Consider the following 23,786-nt stretch of genomic DNA (forward strand, 5'->3'; position numbering starts at 1 on the left):
TGTTGCAGTACACTTGAAGCTATGGCAGCAGTTGCGCGATCGGACACTCCAAATTGATCACTGTTGTTTAACACTGTTGGGCTCAGTTTAACTCTCACCTGAAAATTGAATTTCTTTGACGATGTAGTTGGTTTAAATTTACCGTCCTTGTCATTCGTGACATCAGAAGGATAGTGCCCTTCATGTTCTATATATTCTTCAGCTTCAATGTTAGAAAATGTGGGTTCATATTGTACTCGCTGAAGCTCTCGAGTCTTTCACTTGACACTTTCATTTAACTTGTTTGTCACTTTCAAGTCTGAAGATCCAATTTTTCCCAAACCGTATTTCCTTTGAAGAAAAATAAATCTCAACTCAAGGGAAGGGGTCTCTTTGGTTTTTCGCATGAGCAGTTGATTGAAATTGCACATTCACACACATCCTGTGTTTTTTTGCATGTGCAGTGTACAGCAATAGCACATTCACACACATCCTGTGTTTTTTTGCATGTGCAGTGTACAGCAATAGCACATTTACGAGCAGCAACATCAACAACGGAAGCAGCTCTCAGTTCAAACTCATCAACCTTCTGCTTAAATAAAGTTTTCTCTTTATCACGATTGTACGACTTTCTGATCTTATAATAGGAATCATGGTAAGCATTAATTAGTTGAACTGTTCTGTATTCGGACACTGTAGGGATAGATGCTTTGTCGTACAAACGTTTAATTTTTTCCGCTACTGTCGTGGCTATTTTAGAAAAACTTGCGCTCTTGTTATTTGTCTCACTAGATAACTTAAATTTCTCTTCAAAACAGCATTGGAAAACACACTCATGTGTTGTAGTTTCCTCAGAAGAAAATCTCTTGGGTGACCAAGTATAGGGCATTCAAATGCCTGTCTAGTAATTACCTTCTTCGACACATGCGTCATTACATGAGGTTGTGAGTGTTTTCAATAAACATTACAGTAAACACTAAAAAGAGCTGACTTACCAAGAATAAAGAACAACAAATTTATAAAGTACACACAGTAACTAATGCAAAAATAGTAAAGAGGCACGCCCTGTAAGCAATACAGCACCAAAGTTAGTGGCCGACTGACCATGAGGCTTTTCGAATAGACATCATAATCATCATCAGCATCACTCCTGAGGGACATACACTGGATGATCCCCATAGAGTTGGATGTTAAAATTGCTGATTTTAGTGTAGAAATGCGGAAATTTAGTGGGGTTTTCTGCCACATCAATAATTTTAAAAATTGGATTCAATCTTTGGTTTTTGAAATATTGAGTTTGCTTAGAGATACAAAGCCTAGAAAATTGAATATAAAATAATGAGCCAGACCCACTTTTGAGGTGGATATTCATGCAATAACATTGATTTAAAATTTTTATTTGTATCTTCTCAACTGCAAAAATGAGAATTAATGTCACTGTATAGTCTTATTTTATCCAATTGCATCAATCCCTATAGTTTAGGACGTTTTTAAATTAATTATGGGCCCATATAAATTACATCAAAGAACCGCAGCTTTAATCAAGCATTTTTTGAAGGAAAAACAGGCAGATCGATAACTTGAAGTTAAAAAAAATTCGAAATTTCTAGCTCCCATTAAAAAGAAGAAAAAACGATTCATTTCTATGTTTCTTTAATTTAGATTTGTTTCTTTCATAAATCGCACAGGAATTATTGGTTACCTTGTATGTCCCTCAAAAAAAAAAGGGAAATATCACGTGATCCAGAAAGCCTCATTGCTGGGTCACGACAGGAAATGACAGGAACTAGCAAACTGCGCAATGAAACTTGCAAGAATTTGGTCAATTCCCATTTTTTGAACACATTGTCGTGACCAGTAAACATTGAAATATTAACGATATTTTAATTTATTTTATGGTATTGAACCATAAATTAAGCATAACAAACTATATCGTGTTGATCGTGGAATTTTAAGTAATATTAAAAAATTTGAGAAAAATGTTCAATTTTTTTTTCAATTTCTCTATAAACTTCAAGTACAAAGCATTACCAGAAGATATCAACCGATTTTTAAAATTTTTGCGTCGCTTTTCTTATTAAAAGGAGGCAACTTTTCCACACTATAGCGATTTGAAAATAAAAATTCATTTTTTTTGACCCACCCTAATGGACACTCCTTGTTTATGGACAAAATATTTTGTTCGAAGGGTGTCCTTTATCAAGAGGTTCTATTGCATCTGTAATATATACTTTCTTATGAAATGTTTATTTCTTTTTGTTCTTGCCATGTATTCGGTGGTAAAATAATTTGTTTATATATAATTTGAGTTCTGTAACTTTCTTTGTTATGCAGTTCAAGAGGGGGTCCAAAAAACAGTCCAAGGCAGAGACTCATTATTTCTAACGACTCGTCACTTACTCCTACTCAGCTCTTCTACTCACAGAAGCAAGAACAATCCTCAAATGGGCAATCTTGCTTAAACCGAACTCCTACCATCAAGTCAGTCATAAGAATTTCTGTTTAATTATAATAAGTTCTATAATTGCTTATGCCAAGAAATATGGATGAAAGTTAAATTAAGAAAATGAAATATTTAATTTTGTTCTAGCAGGGCTGCCCCTCTTGGCTCTTCAATGATTATAACTGAAATTTCTAGTGGAATTATACACAAAACAAACAACGTTGTTGCTAAGCCACCTCCTGCCAAGGTAATTTTTTTTTTCAACTTGAAATTATTTACAAATTTTAAAAAAAAGTAAAATATTTGCACTCATAAGAGCATAATTACCATGTTTACTTGTATATGGCATAGCTGCCAAGTTACCCAGATTTTTCGGGAGGCTCCTGATTTTTTACTCTAGCTCCCAGACTCTGGAGGTGTTTCCACTTGTCCAAATTACCGTATATACTCGTGTATAAGCCGACCCCCCACCACTTCAGGACCGCCAAAATCGCAATAAATTGAAAACCCAAGTATAAGCTGACCCCAAAAAATCCATGCATTTCAGAGAAAACAAATTCTTATGTTTTCATGCAAAATTAATAGTTTGCGGAAATTTACAATAGAAAACAATTCTAACTTTTTAATCCGTTTCTTCTGAGTCCCCAAGCTCATCGTAATCCATCAGATCATCATAGGGGGTGCGGCATCTTCGTTTTTATCCTATCATCTGGGCAGTGCCGTCTTAAGACATGGGCCTACCCGGCACCGCACAATAATGAGATTTGGTTGAAATTTTCTATAATTTACCTGGTAGGGCCTCAGAAAAACCACTTGGCACAGGGGCCCATGGTGCTCTTAAGACGGCCCTGCATCTGGGCTGTCATCGCCATTGTCACTTTCAAAGAGGATATCAGCTTCAGTTCCGAACATCTCATTGCTGATGCAACACTTTTTGAAGGATCGGATGATAATTTCGGTGGAAACGGAATTCCAGGCCTCATGTATCCATTAGCACAGTAAGCCAATGTCAGGTTTCTTCAAGGCACCACTTTTTGTAGTTTCTTTATCATCGGAACTCATCCATTCAATTCCTCAAATAGTCTTTGAAAGACTTGCTGATGCTCACATAAAGCTTTACAATCGACATTAGCCCACCTGGTATCAAAGCCCCAATGATGTTTTCGATTTCTTTGCCTTGTCTTTGACATTATTGGGGTTTTGAACATATCCCATACCGATAATGCCGGTTTCTTGAACACTGCTACAAAAATTACTACTGATTGTGGGGTTGAAATTTTCTCATCAAAAACTGACCTGAGTGTAAGCCGCCACACCCCCCCCCCCCCCACTTGAGGAACGAATTTTTCCACAAAAAAACTCTGCTTATACACGAGTATATACGGTAGCTATTTTTGGGAACTTAAAACTACAGAATTACGTGAATTATATATACGAATATCAATAATATTATTGTATATTACTATTACTCTCTACAAGATAACCTGCCATGTATAACAACAGACATGCAGAATGCCTTCATCTGGCTGACGATTTTAACAAGCCAATTTTTGGGGTCGGGCTCATATTATGAGCATCTTGAAAAATCAAGCTAAGGCTTATTTTCTGGTTAGGTCTTATTTTCATAGAAAAACTATACTTTTTGTTCTGTTTCACTTCAAGGTGTTCATTACCAATGTTCAATTCAAGAATCCCACAAAGTTGTTTTCTTTTCGTTATAAGCTAATTTTATTTTTGTCTCTTGATATTTCAGTTATGAAAGCCTGATGTACCTGTATAAAACTTATAAAAAAGTAATGCAAACATGTAAATATTTTTTGAATGAAAATTCAATTTACATACATTGGTCACAGAGGCTTCAATTTATTTATACAAGGATATGTGTGTGTGTGAAAAATTATTGTGTATTATAAATAAGCAATAATTTCTTTGGATATGTTTATCACATATTAGGTATAAGACATATACACTGAAGAGCCAAAAAAACTGGTAAACCTGCCTAATATTGTGTAGGGGCCCCGCGACCACGCAGAAGTGCCGCAACATGCCGTGGCATGGACTCAACTAATGTCTGAAGTAGTGCTGAAGGTAATTGACACCATGAATCCTGCAGGGCTGTCCATAAATCCGTAGGAGTAAGAGGGGGTGGAGATCTCTCCTGAACAGCACGTTGCGAGGCATCCCAGATATGTTCAATAATGTTCATGTCTGGGGAATTTTGTGGCCAGCGGAAGTGTCTAAAGTCAGAAGAGTGTTCCTGGAGCCACTTTGTAGCAATTCTGGACGTGTGGAGTGTCGCATTGTCCTGCTGAAATTGTCCAAGTCCGTCTGAATGCACAATGGACATGAATGGGTGCAGGTGATCAGACAGGATGCTTACGTACCTGTCAGAGTCGTATCTAGACGTATCAGGGGTCCCATATCACGGCAACTGCACACGCCCCATACCATCACAGAGCCTCCACCAGCTTGAACAGTCCCATGTTGACATGTAGGGTCCATGGATTCATGAGGTTGTCTCCATACCTGTACACGTCCATCAGCTCGAAGCAATTGGAACCGAGACTCGTCAGCCCAGGCAACATGTTTCCAGTTCTCAACAGTCCAATGTCGGTGTTGTCGGGCCCAGGCGAGGTGTAAAGCTTTGTGTCGTGCAGTCATCAAGGGTACACGAGTGGGCCTTCGGCTCCGAAAGCCCGTATCGATGATGTTTCGTTGAATGGTTCGCACACTGACACTTGTTGATGGCCCAGCATTGAAATCTGCAGCAATTTGCGGAAGGGTTGCATGTCTGTCACGTTTAATGATTCTCGTCACTCGTCGTTGGTCCCGTTCTTGCATGACCTTTTTCCGGCCACAGCCGGATGTCGTAGATTTAATTTTTTACCGGATTCCCGATATTCACGGTACACTCGTGAAATGATCATGCGTGAAAATCCAAATTTCATCGCTACCTCTGAGATGCTATATCCCATCTCTCGTGCGCCGACTATAACACGATGTTCAAACTCACTTAAATCTCGATAACTTGCCATTGTAGCAGCAGTAGCTGATCTAACAACTACGCCAGACACTTGTTGTGTTATATAGGCGATGCCGACCGCAGTGCCATACTCTGATTGGTTCCATATCTCTTTATTTGCATACGCATGCCTGTTTTTTGGCTCTTCAGTGTATTACATCTAAGTTCATGGTTACATTTTGTTTGCGGTTTCTTGTGGGATTTTAATATGTGAATCTCGTACCTAAATGCTTACATAAAAAAGAATTATAAAAAAAGTGTTTGTGATTCCAAGAAATTATTTATCACATCTTTGTGAATGTGAAAAAAAATCTTGACAATAATTTAAAATATACATAATTTAACGCTGCTCTATGCAACAATTTTTGGAATACATAAACTAGCCTTAAAATAAAATTTTAACGTGAAAGCAACACATTTTCTTCGAAAATAAACAATTTTCCCCAAAAAAACCCATTTTTCCCTAAAAAAACCCAGCCTGGGGGGAAATGGGTATCTACCCCGGGGAGCAAATTTGACAACCCTGGTTTTCAGGTCGTCACAGATTTATTCACAGAAAACAGCTATATAACACATATTTACAAGAAGACAGAACCCGACAAATAAGAATCTTGCACTAAACTTAAAGTCCAAGAACACTGACTCTTTCCCCCCCCCTTTCTGTTCATGCATAGTTTTTATAGACTCGTCAAACTATCGAGAGACAGTGTGTTTCCATAGAATTCTATTTCATAGTACCAAGTTGGTGGCGCCACTTCCCATAGGTTGAGATTCTCTAGACAAATCTAGAAGCTTTGAGCAGATTTCTGTTTCAGCAACAGGATATTAACTGTCCCGAGGGGTTATTCAAAAATTGCGAAAGACCTAATTTTCATAACAATAATTTGTTATACTCAGTTGTAGCGATACTTCAGCTATAATGCTGATAATTATTGACCCTATAGCTGAAGTATCATTACAACTGAGTTTTTATATTATATATATTTACTGTATATGTATTTGCGTTTTTGGGCATTGTAAATGAATTGAACAAAGGAATTTTTTGTGACATTGAAACCTTATTTTGACATGCCCCCTCCCAGAAATGGTTTTTTTTTCTGTCTATCACATTGTGTAAACTTCTATTTGGCAGCCACCTCTGCAGACTGCCACTTTCTTACAGAATGCCAAGTGGCTGTGTTAGAGAAGTTTCTCTAATGTAAATTACCAGTTGAATATAGTCAAATTCTTATTCAAAATTATTTCCAGGCTGGAGATTCCATAATTTGTAGCAGATGCTCTGCCGAGACTAAATATGCTGATAAGTGTGAGCATTGTCATCAAGCATTCATGGGTGCTCCAACTCGTTCACTAAGTAAAACAGTAGCACAGAGCAAAGATTCAGTCACCCAAACACCAACCCGTAATACTGCAGCAATGAGTTCTGTCATTTTTTCCCAAGAAGCATTCTATGGAACTAAGGTTCAAGAACCACAGGCTGCTCAGTGCATACGTCAGCCCACTGGAAATAAAGTTATTGTGCGTGAGATGGGACAGCCAACTGGAACACGAGGAAGACCGAAGGGTTCTAAAAACCGTGTTCCTGAACCAGGTGAGATTATTGTTCACTAAGTGTAAAAGTTAATGACAAAACTTGGTCGTATTTGATATGTTAATTCATACCATTTTTTTCATGCATATAATCTGTATAAGTTTTGAACAGGGTTGGCAGGTGTTTGGCACATGACAGTTTCTGACAGTTTAAACCAGCGGTTCTCAACCGGTGAAAAAAATGTAGGCGAATAATTAGCGAAATAAAGAAAATGTAGAATCAAAGTAGAAAAACTGAAAATTGCACACATAAAGCGCAAACCATGTCTATAGACAGCGACACATCTTTGGTAGGGAGGGGGAAGTGACTAAGCGGGCTATAGCCCATAGAGCATCAATTTCGGAGGGGTGGCAAATAGCATATTCCTACAGTGGGCTTGCAATAAATACTTTCAGTATGTTGTGTTGTTGTCAGCAGCTATGTAAAGAAGAAAAGTTCTTTCCACAACTAGGGGCGGCCGCACCCTTCTGAGCTGATCAAGAAGGGTATTTCGATATGGTTCAATTTCAGTTCTCTTTGTCAAGTTGAAAAACAGAACATTCTAAACATTCTCCGATGCAGACTTTGTAATACTCCCTAATTACAACAACGAAAAATGTAAATCAGGAGATGAGTTGCCACAACAGTAAGAGAATCTTATTACAAAAGTAAATATTTTTTTACTGGCGCCGGTCGGAGCATTGGTACAAGCTTTTTTGTACCTACAAAATGATGCAGAAACGCAGACAGGAAAAGTTTGGTGGCTTTAAATTGAATGAATGCATTTTGTTACAATACGATTTTTTTCTCTTTTTTTGGGTTTAAATGTAAAGCTGGTCATTTTTAAAGTTCTTGGTTTATCCGTCTGAATCTCTGGAAAATAAAGAAATGAGGAGTACAGAATGTGTGATTTAGGCGAGGTCACATGATTTTGCTAACTATCCTATGAGGATTGCTCTCCTCATACTGGCGTTTTTTTTGACAAAAAATGACAAATATGTGGGCATGTGTTTGTATAGTTTGTCGGTTGCACATATAATCTTTCACATATATAACACGTAGGATCATGATTCTCTACGAGGGAAAAGGCGAAAAAGTTTATCTCGTCTTATTTCACACTTTCCGGACAGAAATAAAAAAGGTAAGCAATATCGAATGCAACCAATATTTTTTACAAATTACAAGCTTTTAAATTTTTATTTATATCTTACGAGCTTCCCTTAAATTGTTAGATACCTTTCCATCAATAAATGACGAAAAATTAAATTATGGTATGGTTCTTATAAATTCATAATTTTTTATTTTGAGTATTTTTTTAAAATGATAATTTACACAAAATCGTCACAAGCCAGTCTTAATTATTTTGCAGCCTTCGGTAATAAATATACTCAATTCAGCGCAAGACGCATATTTTCAAAATTACATATCGATTAATTAACAAAATTTTGAGTTGTCACTCATTTAAGAAATTGAAGTAAAAAAGGAAGATTAAATGTATTTCAATTCCATTTTGCCTGCGCATCCGTATGAACCTGGCATTTAAACTGATTAAATAGTTTTCTCAGTAATATTTATGCTGTCCTCCGGTTTCACTTCCTTTTAGATACATAACAAACAGGGCAAATGAATAGTTTACATTTTGCATTTGCAATTTTTTATGTTTCTGTAATTACTTTATTTCTTGGGAAAAAACTTGCTGCTCTTACTTTCTAAAAATGTGATTTTATAAGCTGACGGTCACCACACTTGGGTGGCGTGTTTTTTTTAGTTCACTCTCGTGTTTATATACCAACATCCAGAGATTGACCTGATTTTATATCATATAATAATCAAATGCCAATCAACTGAACTACATTTTGGGAATACGGAACTGTTACTGAGCACTAAGAAAGCATTTTCTGTATTTAAAAAAAGAAACAGTAATTAAAATTTATATCAGGAACATGGTTCCTATACCCTGGAACAGGGATGCCAAGGCTGAAGTCTTTGTCGGTGCTATGGTGAATTTATAATGTGAAAAATAATAATGATAGACTTACCCAGGGCTCCAGCACACGTTTTTGTTTATCACTTAAAAATTTTTTTCACAAAAATTAATTTCAATAGAAAACAAATGGAAGATGTATCATTATAACCTCTTCAAACCTTTTGATTATTTCTACATGAACTTCCAAATCAATAACTTTGGTGTCATTGAATAGCTTTTGGTGTAGAAATAGAGAAAAGAATAGAGTTAAACCTTAAATTTTTTTTTTATGTAGCAGCTTTTTATTTTTCAAAAAATTGAAAAGAGTTAATGGAAAAAGTAATAATGATGGCTATAAATATAATTATGGAAAGAATAAAAACAATTATAATTGGAGAAATAGTCAAAGATTTGACCCCCACAAAGGTGCGTCTGACAGTGCTCCAGCCCTGGGGCAGTTACCATCATTTTTTGTATTTTTTTTTCCATGCTATAAATTAATTATACAAGGGCCTGTGAAAAGTCTGGCTTGGGGGCTGTCAAAGATCCCAGCCCAGGGCCCTAATTTAGGATGGGAGATAGTCCATGGGCTGAGGATATTTCAGTGCTTCCCCCCCCCCCCACAATAAATTTTGTGGTGGGGGGGCTGAGCCTCCCTGATAACAAATGAATATGCAATGCAACGCATCTCTGTCTTTCTCCTACATAAGGGCTTGAGTCCCGTTTATATGGGATGACTGGTAATTTTCCACCCCCACAATGTTTTCTTCATGTCGGCGCCTCTGTGCAGCTGAAACCATATGCGGACACATAGTCCTTGAACGGGGGCAAATTTTTCCACCTTCGCCCCCGCCTATGCCCATAATACACCTTTTACTGAACGAAGAGCTATCACTCCCTTCGCTCTCTTCTGTATCCGCCTATGGCTGACGCTGGTTTTCACGAGATCAACCAGACAATTAGTTCCTAAATGGAAATGTATTCTGGTTTATGATAGGTCAAGTTAGTTATTCTCGTATTCTTGCATGATTTTCTTTTAGGCATGAATCGCTGGCTTCAATCAGTGAACAAACCTTCAGCTTCCTCCATTGCTTCGCTAGATGAGCCAACGCCAAGAAAAAATGATAGCCAAGCAATGCGTTTCACCATTTGTTTCTCAGAAGAGATTTCTGCAAAAAAAATTCTGAATCTGCGGTGCCATCTCGTTCCTCCTTTGCAAAACGTGTCAGAAGTGATGTATTGGGGGAAAGACCATCCACCAAAAAACGGAAATATGAAGAAAGTTACTTGAATATGGGATTCACAGAAATAAGTGATGGTCGACCCCTCTGTGTGATTTGTGGAAATGTGTTGACCAACAGTTCCATGTTTCCAGCCAAACTACAACGTCATTTCGAGGGAAACCATCCCTAGTTGAAAGATAAACCAATAGAGAAAGTGCAACGAAATGTTGAATTCACAGAAAAACATAACAATACTTGGTAAAACCAACAATGAGAAAGCATTGGAAGCTTCCTACCTCATAAGTTACCGTGTTGCTCGAGCTGGTGAAGCTCATACGATAGCTGAAAATCTGATTAAACCATGTTCAATAAATATTGTAAATTGTTTGCTTGATGAAAAAGCTAGATTAGTCTCCAACATTCCCTTATCGAACAGTACCCTAGCTAGACGAATCATCGATATGGCTGATGACGTTAAAGATACACTCATCAGCCGCATCATGTGCCCCGAATTTGCGCTACAAATGGATGAGTCTGCTGACGTCGCCGGGTTGGCAATTTTGAAGGTGTTTGTTAGATATGTTCATTTACAAAGCTTTCAAGAACAACTCCTTTTCTGCAAACCATTGCCAACCAACACATCAGGGAGTAAGATATTTGATCTTTTGGGCAAATTTTTATCATCCAATGAAATACCATGGCAAAACTGTATAGATGTATGTACTGATGGTGCAAAGGCAATGATGGGCCACAATGCTGGAGAAATTGCCAAAATTAAAAATAAGGCAAAAAAATGTAGCAGTAGCCATTGTGTCCTTCATAAACACGCACGTCGAGAAAAATGCCTTCCGAACTTATGGCTGTGTTGAACGATGCCATAAAAACGATAAACTATATCAAATCTAGGTCTCTTAAAAGCAGGCTCTTCAAACAAATGTGCGAAGACATGGGAAGTCACCATGTGTCCCTCCTGTTGCACACTGAAGTAAGGTGGTTATCTCGAGGGAAAGCGCTTACGCGTTTGATGGAACTTCCCTCAGGGGCAGCCGCATTTTTGATGGATCAGAACGTTTTATTGGCGACGGGTTTGAATGATGGAGACTGGGTTTGCAAACTTGCATATGTGGCTGATATTTTCAACAAAATTAATGAAGTTAATTTATCATTACAAGGAAAAAACCCCACCGTTTTTTATGCAAGTGCCGAAGTGTCTTCTTTCAAGAGGAAACTTGTGTATTGGTTGGAATGTGTTAAAAATATGGACATAGATTGCTTTCCTCTAAAAAGAGCTTCCTGAAAGAAAATAGTCTCAAAATTCAAGAAGCAGTGCAAAAAACTTCCCAAGCACATCTCGAAGCTTTGAAAGACTCTTTTGAACGTTATTTTCCTACAGCTCAAGAGAAGGTGCTCGATGACTTTAAATCGGTATTGAATGTATTCAGCGTGAACAAAAAACCACCCAGCCTAAACTCAGAAGAATACGAGGTCCTGATAGATTTGACATCACATAGCCTAAACTCAGAAGAATACGAGGTCTTGATAGATTTGACATCACATAGCGAACTAAAAATTGCATTCCAAAACCAAAGCCTACCCGAACTTTGGCTTAAGTTACAAGATGAGTTTAAAATCTTGTCTGAGAAAGCAAAATTAGTACTGCTGCCTTTCTCAACCACCTATCTCTGTGAAGTAGGATTCTCCGCGTACATAGGAACCAAAACAAAATGCAAAAGCCCCCTGAATGCAGAACCGGACATTCTTCTACAATTATCATCAATTGAACCTGAAATAAGAAAACTGCAAACGAATGCGATTACAGGTGTCTCATTAATCATTTATCAAACGTGCTATCATACTTGATCAAACGTAGATACATTTTTCATTGATAATTTTTTTCGTGTTATGTCCTAATTTAAGCCTACTTTTGCATTACACTGCACTCTAGTTACGATATATTTAGTAGATACTGAATTTGAATTGCCTTCTATGAAGGGTAATTAAAAAATATGCATAATGAACGAAGATGCATTTTAATTTAATTTTAATTGGATGTAAATTTGAGGAACTGAGTTTAACTTCGCGCAGAGGTGTAGGGACGGATGGGCAAAGGGGTCTGCGCCTTTTCTTCCCCAGATGATAAAAAATGTTAAATATTTTAAAATATTCGTCAAAAAAAAATTAGAATTACGATATAAAAAAATACATTTATTTGCTGTCTTAATCAATCTATTGATTTAAAATGCTTCTGGACGTTAGTAACTAAACATTTCTCTGAAAGAAAGTTCATGGGCCCCCTCAAAGGTTGAGTCTGTGTACACCTCTGATTTCAAGGATGTGGTATTGTTGTTCTCGTTAATAAATAATAACTATTTATAATATAAATGGTTTGATTTATTGAAATTTGGAAGAGATTCTACGTATGGGTAAAGTTTGATAATAACCCGTATATCTCTCGGTTGTGTGTGTAAGTAGGATTATAAATTGAGATATTGTGGTAGATTTCAAATTTTTGTGGTAAGTTTTCAATTATAATTTAATTACAAAGGCATTTCATAATTGTTTAGAGATTTTTTTTTACTGTTCATTCATCTACTGAACCCCCTTCCCCCAAACCCAGTTAGACTATTTTATTTAATTGTAAAACATAAGGTAGACCCTAGGGGCTCCGCCATAAAAATCAAGACTGAAAAGGGCTCAGCGAGTCGAAAAAGTTGAGAACCACTGGTTTAAACCATCGGAAAAGTTTCCGAAACTTTTTGTTCCATCGCCCCCTTCTTCAGAAATTTTTTTTCCTCATTGCCCCCCCCCCCCACTCAACGGAACTCATAGGATCCTATGTTAAATTCGTTACTTCTATTGTCCCCCTGGCCCATTTCATCGCCCACTAGGGGGCGATATTGCCCTCTTTGGGAAACACTGATTTAAACCATGGTTACTGTCCCATAGTTTAAACTGCCACGTGAAAAACCCTCCATCAAAAACCTCAAATACGGCTTTTCAATATAAGAATTCCCATGGGAAATACACACATTAATTGCATGTTTTGTTCAAAGTGACTCTCTACAGAATTATTTTGGACAATATATATATATACAGGAGTGGAAACTCTGCTCCAACTGTGCCGCAATTAACATCTTGTACCATCCTGCTCCAATAGTGTATTTTCGTATTTTTCTGTGCCAAATAGCGAATTTTGCTTCAGTATGCCCCGAATTTTAGAAAGCATGGCAAAAATTTTTTGTTCCTGCTTGCAGCGAAATGATTCTTTCCGAGAAGAGTGTGTTTTATTCCACTGTACTTAAATTATCGCCTTATTTAAACTATCGACCCCTCATTGGGTTTCCATTGTGAAACCCCGATAATATCTGTGATCGTGCAACTGAAGATGGTTTGCAATGGTCTTTCAGCTATAAAGCACAAATGTGAGTCAGTTTCCGTTTAAAAAGAAAAGTCTCCACTGAAAGCAACAGAAGTTACTGTAGTCGATTGTCATTGCGTCTAATCCAGATTTTGCGTGAAAAACAAAAATTTCATTCCAGGAGTAAAAGAGCAAGTCCCCCAAATTATATATGCTAATTTAGAAAACTTCGCCGAATAACGAGTGTTAAATTGTCAATATCGCCAAATAACGAGTGTTAAATTGTCAATATCGCCAAATAACGAGTGTTAAATTGTCAATATCGCCAAATAACGAGTGTCAGTAATCGCCAATCTCGTCGAATAATGAGTGCTGAATCGCCAAACATCGTGTTGATTCTTCTGAAATTCTCTCCCATTTTGCAACAATTTCTTTCAGAGTATAAAAAAATTGAAAACTTGAAGAAAATTTTTAGATTATTTAAACTGCTGCTGTTCCAAACAGCAAATAGTGCCCTCAGTGAGCAAAAATAATCTTAAATAGACTGGTGTGAAAACTTTTATGACAGCCACTCTTTCAAACAAGGTGTCAAAAGCCTGAAACACCAAAAACAAGCTGATAAAAAGATGTTTGATAACAAAAGACTTTGCAGTTGTTTTATTTCGAAAAGGGGTAGGGGTAACAAAAATATTCTTGTAAGTTAATTTCGCTGCTCTTCTTGACCTTCCAAAATTTCAACTGCTTGTATATGTGTATAGATATAAATATCTGCTGTACTCTTTTGCACTTCTTTTATGCCATATATGTAATGTTGATTTCTGTTGTTATTAAATTATCTAGATAATCACTGATACTCAAAATAATACCCTTATTGTGCATAACATTGGAATAAATCTATTAATCAAAATATCAAATTGTAGGACTAAAATATCCTTCCATTTGGCTGTGCTGGTTTGTATATGATGCTTAAGAAAATTCCTGTAGCTTATTGTTAGCGCAAAAATAAGAACGATCAAGTTTGACTGATATGGTATATTTACTAGCATTTATACAAATGCAATGGTTTTCCAATCGAAACTGTATCTAAATGTGCAAAGCAATGCTTTGGGTATCCAGTCCTGTCAACTCTGCTTTGATTGAAAATATTCTTTAAAATTCTGGATTTATACAACGTGAGCTAAGAAATTTTTAGGGGACAATAAATGAGTTTAATTAGTGTATTAACAGATGCTGCATGAGAATTTTCAATGTGGATTAAAATTTTGGGCAGATCAGAAAATTTAAAACATCAAAATAGATATTTTGTACTCTCACAGTAATTATAATTCAAAATATAAAACACTTCAATTCACATAAAAGTGTTTCGTTATTTAACATATCAGGTTAAAAAAACTATTTGACAACATTGACAATGAGTTTTTGACTGTTTTAATACTGGATTAACTTCTGAGGTCAAAAACCTAACCCTGATCTCCTCTCACACATATCTTGAATAAACAATTCTATTTCGCTTAGTAAATTGAACATAAGTAATCAGCAGTTTAGATAAAATAGACTGTAAAATATATTTGTTCTTGACTGTTTGTATGGCAAAAAATTCAAAGTTGCAAATTATAATTAATATTTTGTTTTAATTATTTAATAAATTAATGTTTAAAAATAAAGCATTGTAGTATGAAAAAAGTAAGTTTCTCATCATGTTATATACAGGAGTGAAAACTCTGCCTCCACTTGCGCCATGTTTAACTGTGCCAAAATTAACATCTTGCGCCAACCTGCTCCAATAGTGTATTTTCATATTTTTCTGCATCAAATAACCAAAATAGCAAATTTTGCTCCAGTATGCCTGGAATTTTGGAAAGGACGGTAAACATTTTTTGTTCCTGCTTGCTGCGAAACTATTCTTTCCAAGAAGGGTGTGTTTTATTCTATAAACCTAAAAATACTCCTCCCATCTTCTGTAGTCATACTATCTCGTGACCTTAAAAAATTAAGGTCTCTGTTGGAAACGATTTTTTCTACACGGTAAGAGTACAGTGTTGGGAAAGAAATATGCAGGCTAGCCATGTCTGCTTTTCACATTTTGTAAGCACTACAGAGATATTTTTTACATTTGAATGAAAACTTTCAATAAAAAAATAATTTTTATTTACCCTTTGCAACTTTACTCCAAGACAGTTTATTTTTTTAAGTGCTACAATCATGTCGAACTGATCCATCTGATCTCTCACTAAAAGAGTTGCTGTAAGTCCAAAAAAGTTTGCGATATTAGAGAGAAGGTAGTAGTTTTTTTTTTAGAATCAATTTTTGAATTTTCCCGGCAAGTTCTCACGCTCGACTTTGTCAACTAAAATCGAATCGGGATAACTGCTGCCTCTTATTTAAACAATCGGGCTTTCCATCGCGAAACCCCCGATAATATCTGTGATCGTGCAGCTGAAGATGGTTTGCAATTGTCTTTAAGCTTTAAAGCGCAAATGTGAGTGAATTTCCGTTTTTGAAAAAAGAAAAAAAGTCGCCACCGCAAGCAGCAGAAATTACTGTAGCCTGTCATTATTGTGTCAAATACCGATGTTTCGTGAAAAAAATTTTCATTCCGGGGGTAAAAAGAGCATGTCTGTCAAATTATGAATGCTAATTTAGAAACTTTGCCAAATATTGAGCATTAAATTGCCAATATTGCCAAATAATGAGCATCAGATTGCCAATCTCGCCAAATAAGGAGTGCTGAATCACCGAACATTGTGCTGATTATTCGAAATTCTCTCCCATTTTGTAACAATTTCTTTCTGAATATAAAAAAATTAAAAACGTATAGAAATTTTTTTAGCCCATTTAAACTTCTGCTGTTCCAGACAGCAAATAGTGCCCTCAGTATGCAAAAAGTTATCATCTTAAGAGACACAGGACCCGTGAAAGTCAAGAAATGCAGAAAAATGTAGCACATATTTAAAAATTCTTAATTCACCCAATTTGTTAAAATTTTTGAGGATCACATCTAAAGTAACATGTGTAATTTGATATGCATGCATTGAATTTGCAAAATATTTTTTGTTTACAAGCAAAATTTGGAAATTTAAAAAAAAAAGATCATACACACAAACACCACCACTGCATGCAATTTCATCTGCTTAAATTTGAATTTCTGCATTAAAAAATTGTTTTCTGTCCTAAAATGTTTGTTTAATGTAATGAACTAGAATCTTTAAGATATGTAGAGTGAAAGTATTTAAAAAAATTAGCAGAAACTTTAAAATTTCAAATTTTATTAAATTTTTCAAAATTTTAAATTTCAATGGATGTCTACCATTCTAGTTCATTTTATGTACCTAGGCAAGAGACACATACCAGAAAATTTTATGGAAGTAGGAAACATGGTGCATGAGATATCGTGCGCGCAGCGACAAAAATTGATGTTTTGAGAAAAACGTGTTTAAAGATTGTGAAGTATGAATTTTGATGAAATTATATTTTTTTCAAACCTAGTACCATACAGATTCATGAAAATAACCTCAATGTTCAATAATATAATTAGTTTTTTAACATTGTCATGTTTTCATGCTTTAATTTGCTATTTTAATGCTTTGAGATACCTGCCGCTTCAAATGCTTGACACACAGCAAGTTGAAAAAAGCAACAGATTGGAGAACTAATGTGGCAAAAATTCACTTGAATTTATTTTGCAGTCTGTATTATACATTTAATGTATTCTGTGAGTGATATTTGAGACAAATTAGCAACTGACTCGGGAAAACTGGCAAAAAAGACAAGTGTACATAATAGTCAAGGACTCGTTGATTTTGTGGTAAAAAAATTCTCAATGGTGTTTTTTTTTATGTATAAGTACTGGCATTAGCATGAATAAAATGTGTGGTAAGTGTGATAGAAAAAACATGATTAAAATTTGTTTCAGAAAATAAGCATTAATATGTCCAAAGTGGGCAAAAGTTTGAGTAGACGAGACAGTTTTCGACAATCTTCAACAACAAATCTCATTGCATAGACATGCAAGTGCATACCAAATTTTTTATGCTTGGAAGAAAAATCTTTTAAAAATCAGGTTTTTGTCATTCACTAGGTGTAAACTTATTTCTGATCCCCATCACCACAACACAGGAATTAACAACACTACACATGAATATGAATTTTGCATTGCCTCTATTGTTTTCAGTGATATTTCAATGGAATTTTCCCCATTTCATGAAAATGGTTTTATATTCATTATTGAGACTGTAATCATACTGATAATATTCACCGAAGATATGAACTGCTGTTGCGCATAATTTAAAATCTTTTAGTATGTTCAATACACAATTTCACATCTTTGATATTTTTCCTTTACTACCACACAATCTAGGTTCATGTAACTTATATATGTTTCTTATGAGATTAATTAAAGGAGTTTTTTCACTGAACAATAACTACACTAACAAATAACCACTCATGAAAAAATAATTGTGAAATAATTATAAACTAAATTGTAATGCAACACAAAAGAACATGATGGACTTGCTGAGCCACGAAGAGCATATGTAAACAAAAAAAAAAGTATGAGTAACAGTTTTTTTCTTCAACTCAATGGAGAAAAGGGAAAAAAAACTGAGGAGAGATATTTCGAATGTAGATAGCGTTATAAAAGTCTATAACAAATGTACATTAATGCAAAAGATGTGAGGTAAACATGAAGCCACGTGGCTCAAAGTCCCTTTAATTTGGGAAATTTGAATTTTGTTTCACACATATCTCCATCTGTCTTGATTTCCACTGCTCATAGAACAAAAAGTGAGGTGTCAAAATGTTCAGGAAGATCTGTACAATTTTTTAAAATGATAAAAAAAATTTGATTTTTTTCATCATTCAACAGTCCTGTGTCCCCTTAGAGACAAGACTGGTGTAAAAAAATTTATGACAGCTGCTCTTTCAAACAAGGTGTTGAAAGCCAGAAACACCAAAAACAAAGAACAAGCTGATGAAAAGATATTTGATAACAAAAGACAGTGCACTATATTTTATTTTGAAAGGGGGGGTTAAAGGAAATATTCTTGTAAATTAATTTTGCTTCTCCAATTTATAAATATCTGCTCCCAATCATGTATTTTGCTGCTCTGAAATGGACCCCTGTATTGACCAACATATTGTCCGAAAGGATTCATTTAGGTTTTTGATGGTTTAAACCAGTTTTTGACAGTTTAAACCGCCAAACCCCCAACCCTAGTTTTGAATGCCTCTAATTACAAGGTGCATGTATGTGCTGCATATATTTGAACTGGATGAAACTGGTCTGACTAGTTGGTCGCATACTAGGTTACATTGGGAAATGACATAATTTACACTCGGAAAATGTTTAAAATGTTCTGGAGCACTTTTTTAACGTAGTGGTAGAAGATTTCAGCTATTAAGGAATGGAAGGGCTGTTGGTCATGTTTTTTAGAAAAACTTGGATTCTTCTACTCCCATCTCTAGACATTTATAAATCTTCCCAAAATATTTTTTATACAAATTAATTTTTTTTAAATAATTATTCCTATTCCAACGTTACAGAGAAAAAGCTGCATGTAATATACAGCAATATATAATCCCCATTAACAAATTCCGATGTTTTTTCAAAGTTATACATAGGAAAATATGGTACTTTTTAATGAAGTGAACCCTATGTTTCTTTAAAATGCCTTGTAAAAGTGATAATTCTAATTGATGATGTCATCTATGTGACTTTTGAGTACAATTCTACACTGTACTTATGCAGGAAATTTAAAAGGGGAGAGAGCTTGGTGAAAATATGTTTAAAGTGGGAAGTATAAAATTTGTGTTTCATTGAATACTTGTGTATAATTCTTCCCATTTCAAGTGGTTTTTCACAGTACAGTAGAACCTCAATTATCTGAACACATCGGAGCCGAAGGGTTTTTGAAAAATTGAAAAGTTCAAATGTGAAAAGGTTAAAGTTCGAAAAAGTGAAAATCGATTTCAAAATTAATTCTATAATGCAAAGGAATAAATTGAAATAATTCAGCAACAAATGATTATTCCCCCAGCAATAAGAACTGTCTTGTTGTCAAGAAGACCCACTCCTCCCTCATTAAGGCACACCCATGGGATTAAGATGAATTCGTCAGATGAAAAAAAAAGATGGCAGCTAAATCTGTTCCTATTATATATATTATATATATTATATTCCTATTATATCTGTTCCTATTTACTATAAAAAAAACATTTTTTTATTTAAAAAAAAAAAAAGTTTTTGATTTAAATCAGATTTTTTGATTAAAATTAACTGTCTGCTTATTAATTAAAACAAATCTTGTTAATCATTAAGAATGCATATTTTCATATCATCCAACTGCTTAATCCTAATCGCTCAAATTTAATTGAACATTAATGAATAAACAACAAACAAACTATAAGAAAAAAAATACAAACACCAAAAATTGGTATTTAACATGAGAGGTCATTGAGCACAAATCAACTTATGGATTATTTTTTTGTAGAGAAAAGTTTTTTTATTCATGAACCCCTACCCCCAATTAAAATGAATGAGTGGTGGCATCTCAGTATCACACATCTGGTGCAGACATGTCAATTCACTCGATGTACAACCAAAAGGCCATTCAGCATCAATTAAATAAAGCAAATTCTATTGGCAAGATTGTTTCTTGCACAATTAATTAGAGATAGGATATGAATATTCAGCTGCTATTCGGTATTTGGCTGACTATCTGTGTAAATCTTAGCACAACAAACTAATTTTAAAAAATTATATTAATTGGAATTTTTTTAAGAATTAAAAATTTACTGATTATATTTTGTTGTGTGGTGCATACGTATCCCTTTCTATTCAAGAGATTATGTCAGAGTGAATTTCTAGAATAAGAGTAAAACATGAAGCTGAAAATAGAATTCTTCCACAATAATATGGAAGCGAGCATGAATTACACAAGTTCACTAACTGAAGGATGTACCTAGATAAGAAATGTATTGAGCTACTGAAAGGGGCAAAGAACATCTGGAGAGGAAATATAAGTTGTAAATTTTATGATGCATTATATAATAGTTTAGAGTAAATAATGGTTGACATTTTCTTAATTCGATGTAAAATTATAACAAGTGTTGAAAAAAAAAAGATTCTGTAAGCACAGTGATACCTTGGCTAACAAATTTTCTGGCTAATGAAGATTTTTTGCGATTTTTCTGCTTTGGTTAACGAATAGATTCTACTAACGAACATTTTCGGTGATATGTATGTAGCACTAACATAAAGTATGTGCACTGTGAGCTGAATTTCCGCACCAATCATCAGAATTAATATCACTAGGGTCCGGTTAACTCATTTCCATCTCGAAACTTTTTTTTAGATGTACCTACCCTTCTCTTTCTGAAATTCTTTGAACAATTTTATATGGAATGAAAGGTTCAGCAAAAATAGAAAATGCATTGAAAGAGAAAAAGCTAGCCTATGTTTTCAGAGTATGTGTTCTTTCAGTGCAAGACTCATCAAGCTGAACAGTCTGAGAGATGATCTTTTTCATCTACATGTATCAGACTCAGAAATGAGCTGACCAAATCACAAATGGATGGGGGTACTTATGAACCCCAAAACAGAATGTTTAGTACTGTTCTGCGACGAGCCCTTGGCTGACTGGAAATGTTCTGCGGTAAAAATCCCTATACATGTAATAGTGTTTTTTGCACTTTTTCTTAAAATTGTTCTGCAGTAGCGGTAATTGTTCTGCGATGTACGTCGCAGATTTCAGCACATTCTGCTTTGGGGCTTATGAACTTGACTGGGTTGTGTCAACACAAGCTTTAGTAGACTAAAGCTGGTGTTAGTTTTGTTACATGCTGGAAAATAAAAAGATCAGCATTTCTCATCTTCCTGTATATTCCATTTATAAAATTTTGAAACTATTTATTTTACCCTTAATCAGTTTTTGCCTTTTTTTATAGCATTACTTGATGTTTTAAGAAACTTATATCTTTAAATTTTTGGCAAAAGCTGGAATGAATCAAATGATTTTCCATAGAAACTTATGGAAAATCACTTTCGGTTAATGAAGTGATTTCGGAACAAATGATCTTCGTTACTGAGGTATCACTAATATTAAAATACGATGTATCATTATTAAATTTGATTGTGAGTATCATGACAACAAAAATCTTTTGGTTACCAGTTTTTTAGTATTTATTTAAATAAAAAATTAAAATTAATATTAAAATAATTAATTCAATGCCAATCATTTGAAATTACCAATAATTGTATTTTCAATTAAAGAGTTCGATTTTATTTATACTTTTTATGAATTTTAAGAAAATTGATATTCAGCTGCCAAATATTCGGTATTCTGCTATTCGACCAAATCACTATTTGTCCCATCCCTACAATTAATGAATGTTTCCAACTTGCATGATGTTGCTTAATAGTTTATACATTTTCTTTTTTTTCACATATTTAATGAATTTTGGTAAAAAAAACAAGCAAAAACATAATTTTAATACAAAAAGTAAAGTCAAAAGCCTAATGACATGTTGGTACAACATCTATTATTCTTAATTATTATTATTATTATTATTATTATTATTATTATTATTTGCAATTAAGGTATAGAATTCAAGGCTTTAAACAAAAAAATCTTCTTCAATGTTTTCCATACACAAAATCTAGAAATAGAGCAGCTTTCTTTCTGCACTGTATCTAGGGATTAAGTTCAAGTCTATATTCACCCCAAAGATCTATACTTCTTTTAATCACAAACTTATCACATATCAGTAACATTCAAACCATACCAGGTTACATTTACTTCAATATCATTGAATTTATGCAAAGAAAAACACAAAATTTAAATTTAATTTAACGCAAAAGTGCTTTAAATCATGATTTTAATCAAGCTGATTTAAAGTGGCATACCCTGTTTATAACTACATAAACTGTACTCGTATCCACCCCTACTTACATTCGTTGCTCACAGGTATGGCATGTACAATTGTTTGGAAGTGGATTATTGTGCAATAGAACGAAACTATCGAGTTGGGAGATGAGAGGATTCAAGTTTCAAGAAAATACCAACTGTTGAGCATCATTAACTATAGAAAACTGAAGATGAGTTAGATTGAAAAGGTGTTCGGTTGACTTAGTTGTTTGGAAAATTGATGTTTGGAGAAACGAGGTTCTACTATACTTTCGTTATAATCATAACTTTAATTTTCTTTGAATTTATGCCTTCTGTTTAGTGTTAAACATTTTCTTTAGTGTAATCTCCATAAATTTGTTCTTTTTCTTTAAAGAAGGCACGCGGAAAGAAAAAAACCAAAATGCACCAATTTGGTGTCGAAAATGCGTGGTATATAATGGGAGAGCAGAGATGTCATTGATGCATTATAATGCATCAAAATACCCGGAATTTCGGAAAAGGACGCGTAAAAATTTTGTTCACGCGTCCACCGGGACGCGTTCTTTCTTAGTTCTAAGAAGAAAAAAGTAGAGAGGAAAAAGATTTTTTTTGAGAGGGACCCACTTTCACTCAAAAAGGACTCAGATTTTTCAAATAACCTGGGTCCCGGGACCCAGGTAAATTAGAGTCCAGTGGCATCTCTGGGAAAGTATCTTTTTCAGCTCAAAAACTTATCCACGTGTAAGCTATGAGCTTACAGTATAAGAACTAATAAATTCTGCATGTACCCAAGTATATATGGTATACAGATCAGGGTTGGCAAGGTTTTGGACAGTACGGTAAAAACCATGGTAAAGACAGTGGTTTTTACCATACTGTCCAAAACCTCCTATTTATAACTATAATTGAAAAACTTTGCAATTTGATGAAGAGGTGACTTCTATAATCAAATAATAAACTTTATATTACATAAATAATATTACATTATTAAAATTACATTAAATATATTAAAATTGTGAAATTCAAAACAGTATGTGCAAAGGGTTATATGAATGAGGTTATCAAACAATTGAAAACTGAACTGTCTTGAGGTTAAATATTAGATTTATGGAAACATGAAAGATACAAGAATGGGATAGAAATTTGTCACATGAAAATTAGAAAAAAGCAATAGATGTGACTACAGAATGAAATTAAACTTGCATAATAATCAAACTCTAATAATCAAGCACAGCTGTGCCTTTTAACATTTGATAACACATAACTAATTTAGCTGCCTTATCTGTGCCAAGATGATTTCTAAAATAAAATTTGAAAATATTCTTTCAATTGATGCATAA

General features: G+C 34.6%; 1 protein-coding gene across 9 annotated transcripts in view; it reads left to right on the top strand.

The window, feature by feature from the left end:
• LOC149076789 (sentrin-specific protease 6-like) overlaps positions 1–23,786 on the top strand; it is a 130,111-nt gene that overhangs the window by 31,692 nt on the left and 74,633 nt on the right. For 5 of the 9 annotated variants that reach the window (XM_089244509.1, XM_089244511.1, XM_089244514.1 and 2 more), the window contains exons 6-8: positions 2,314–2,460; positions 2,570–2,669; positions 6,693–7,035. In XM_089244509.1, the coding sequence (XP_089100635.1) occupies positions 2,314–2,460; positions 2,570–2,669; positions 6,693–7,035 (590 nt within the window). The remainder of the gene's footprint in view (positions 1–2,313; positions 2,461–2,569; positions 2,670–6,692; positions 7,036–23,786) is intronic. The other 4 variants (XM_089244510.1, XM_089244512.1, XM_089244515.1 and 1 more) reach the window with 1 other exon arrangement.

This window comes from Pholcus phalangioides, unplaced genomic scaffold (assembly GCF_987345545.1).
Source record: "Pholcus phalangioides strain wild (caught in Gottingen) unplaced genomic scaffold, Ppha-v1.0 ptg000015l_1, whole genome shotgun sequence".
Lineage (NCBI taxonomy): Eukaryota > Metazoa > Arthropoda > Arachnida > Araneae > Pholcidae > Pholcus > Pholcus phalangioides.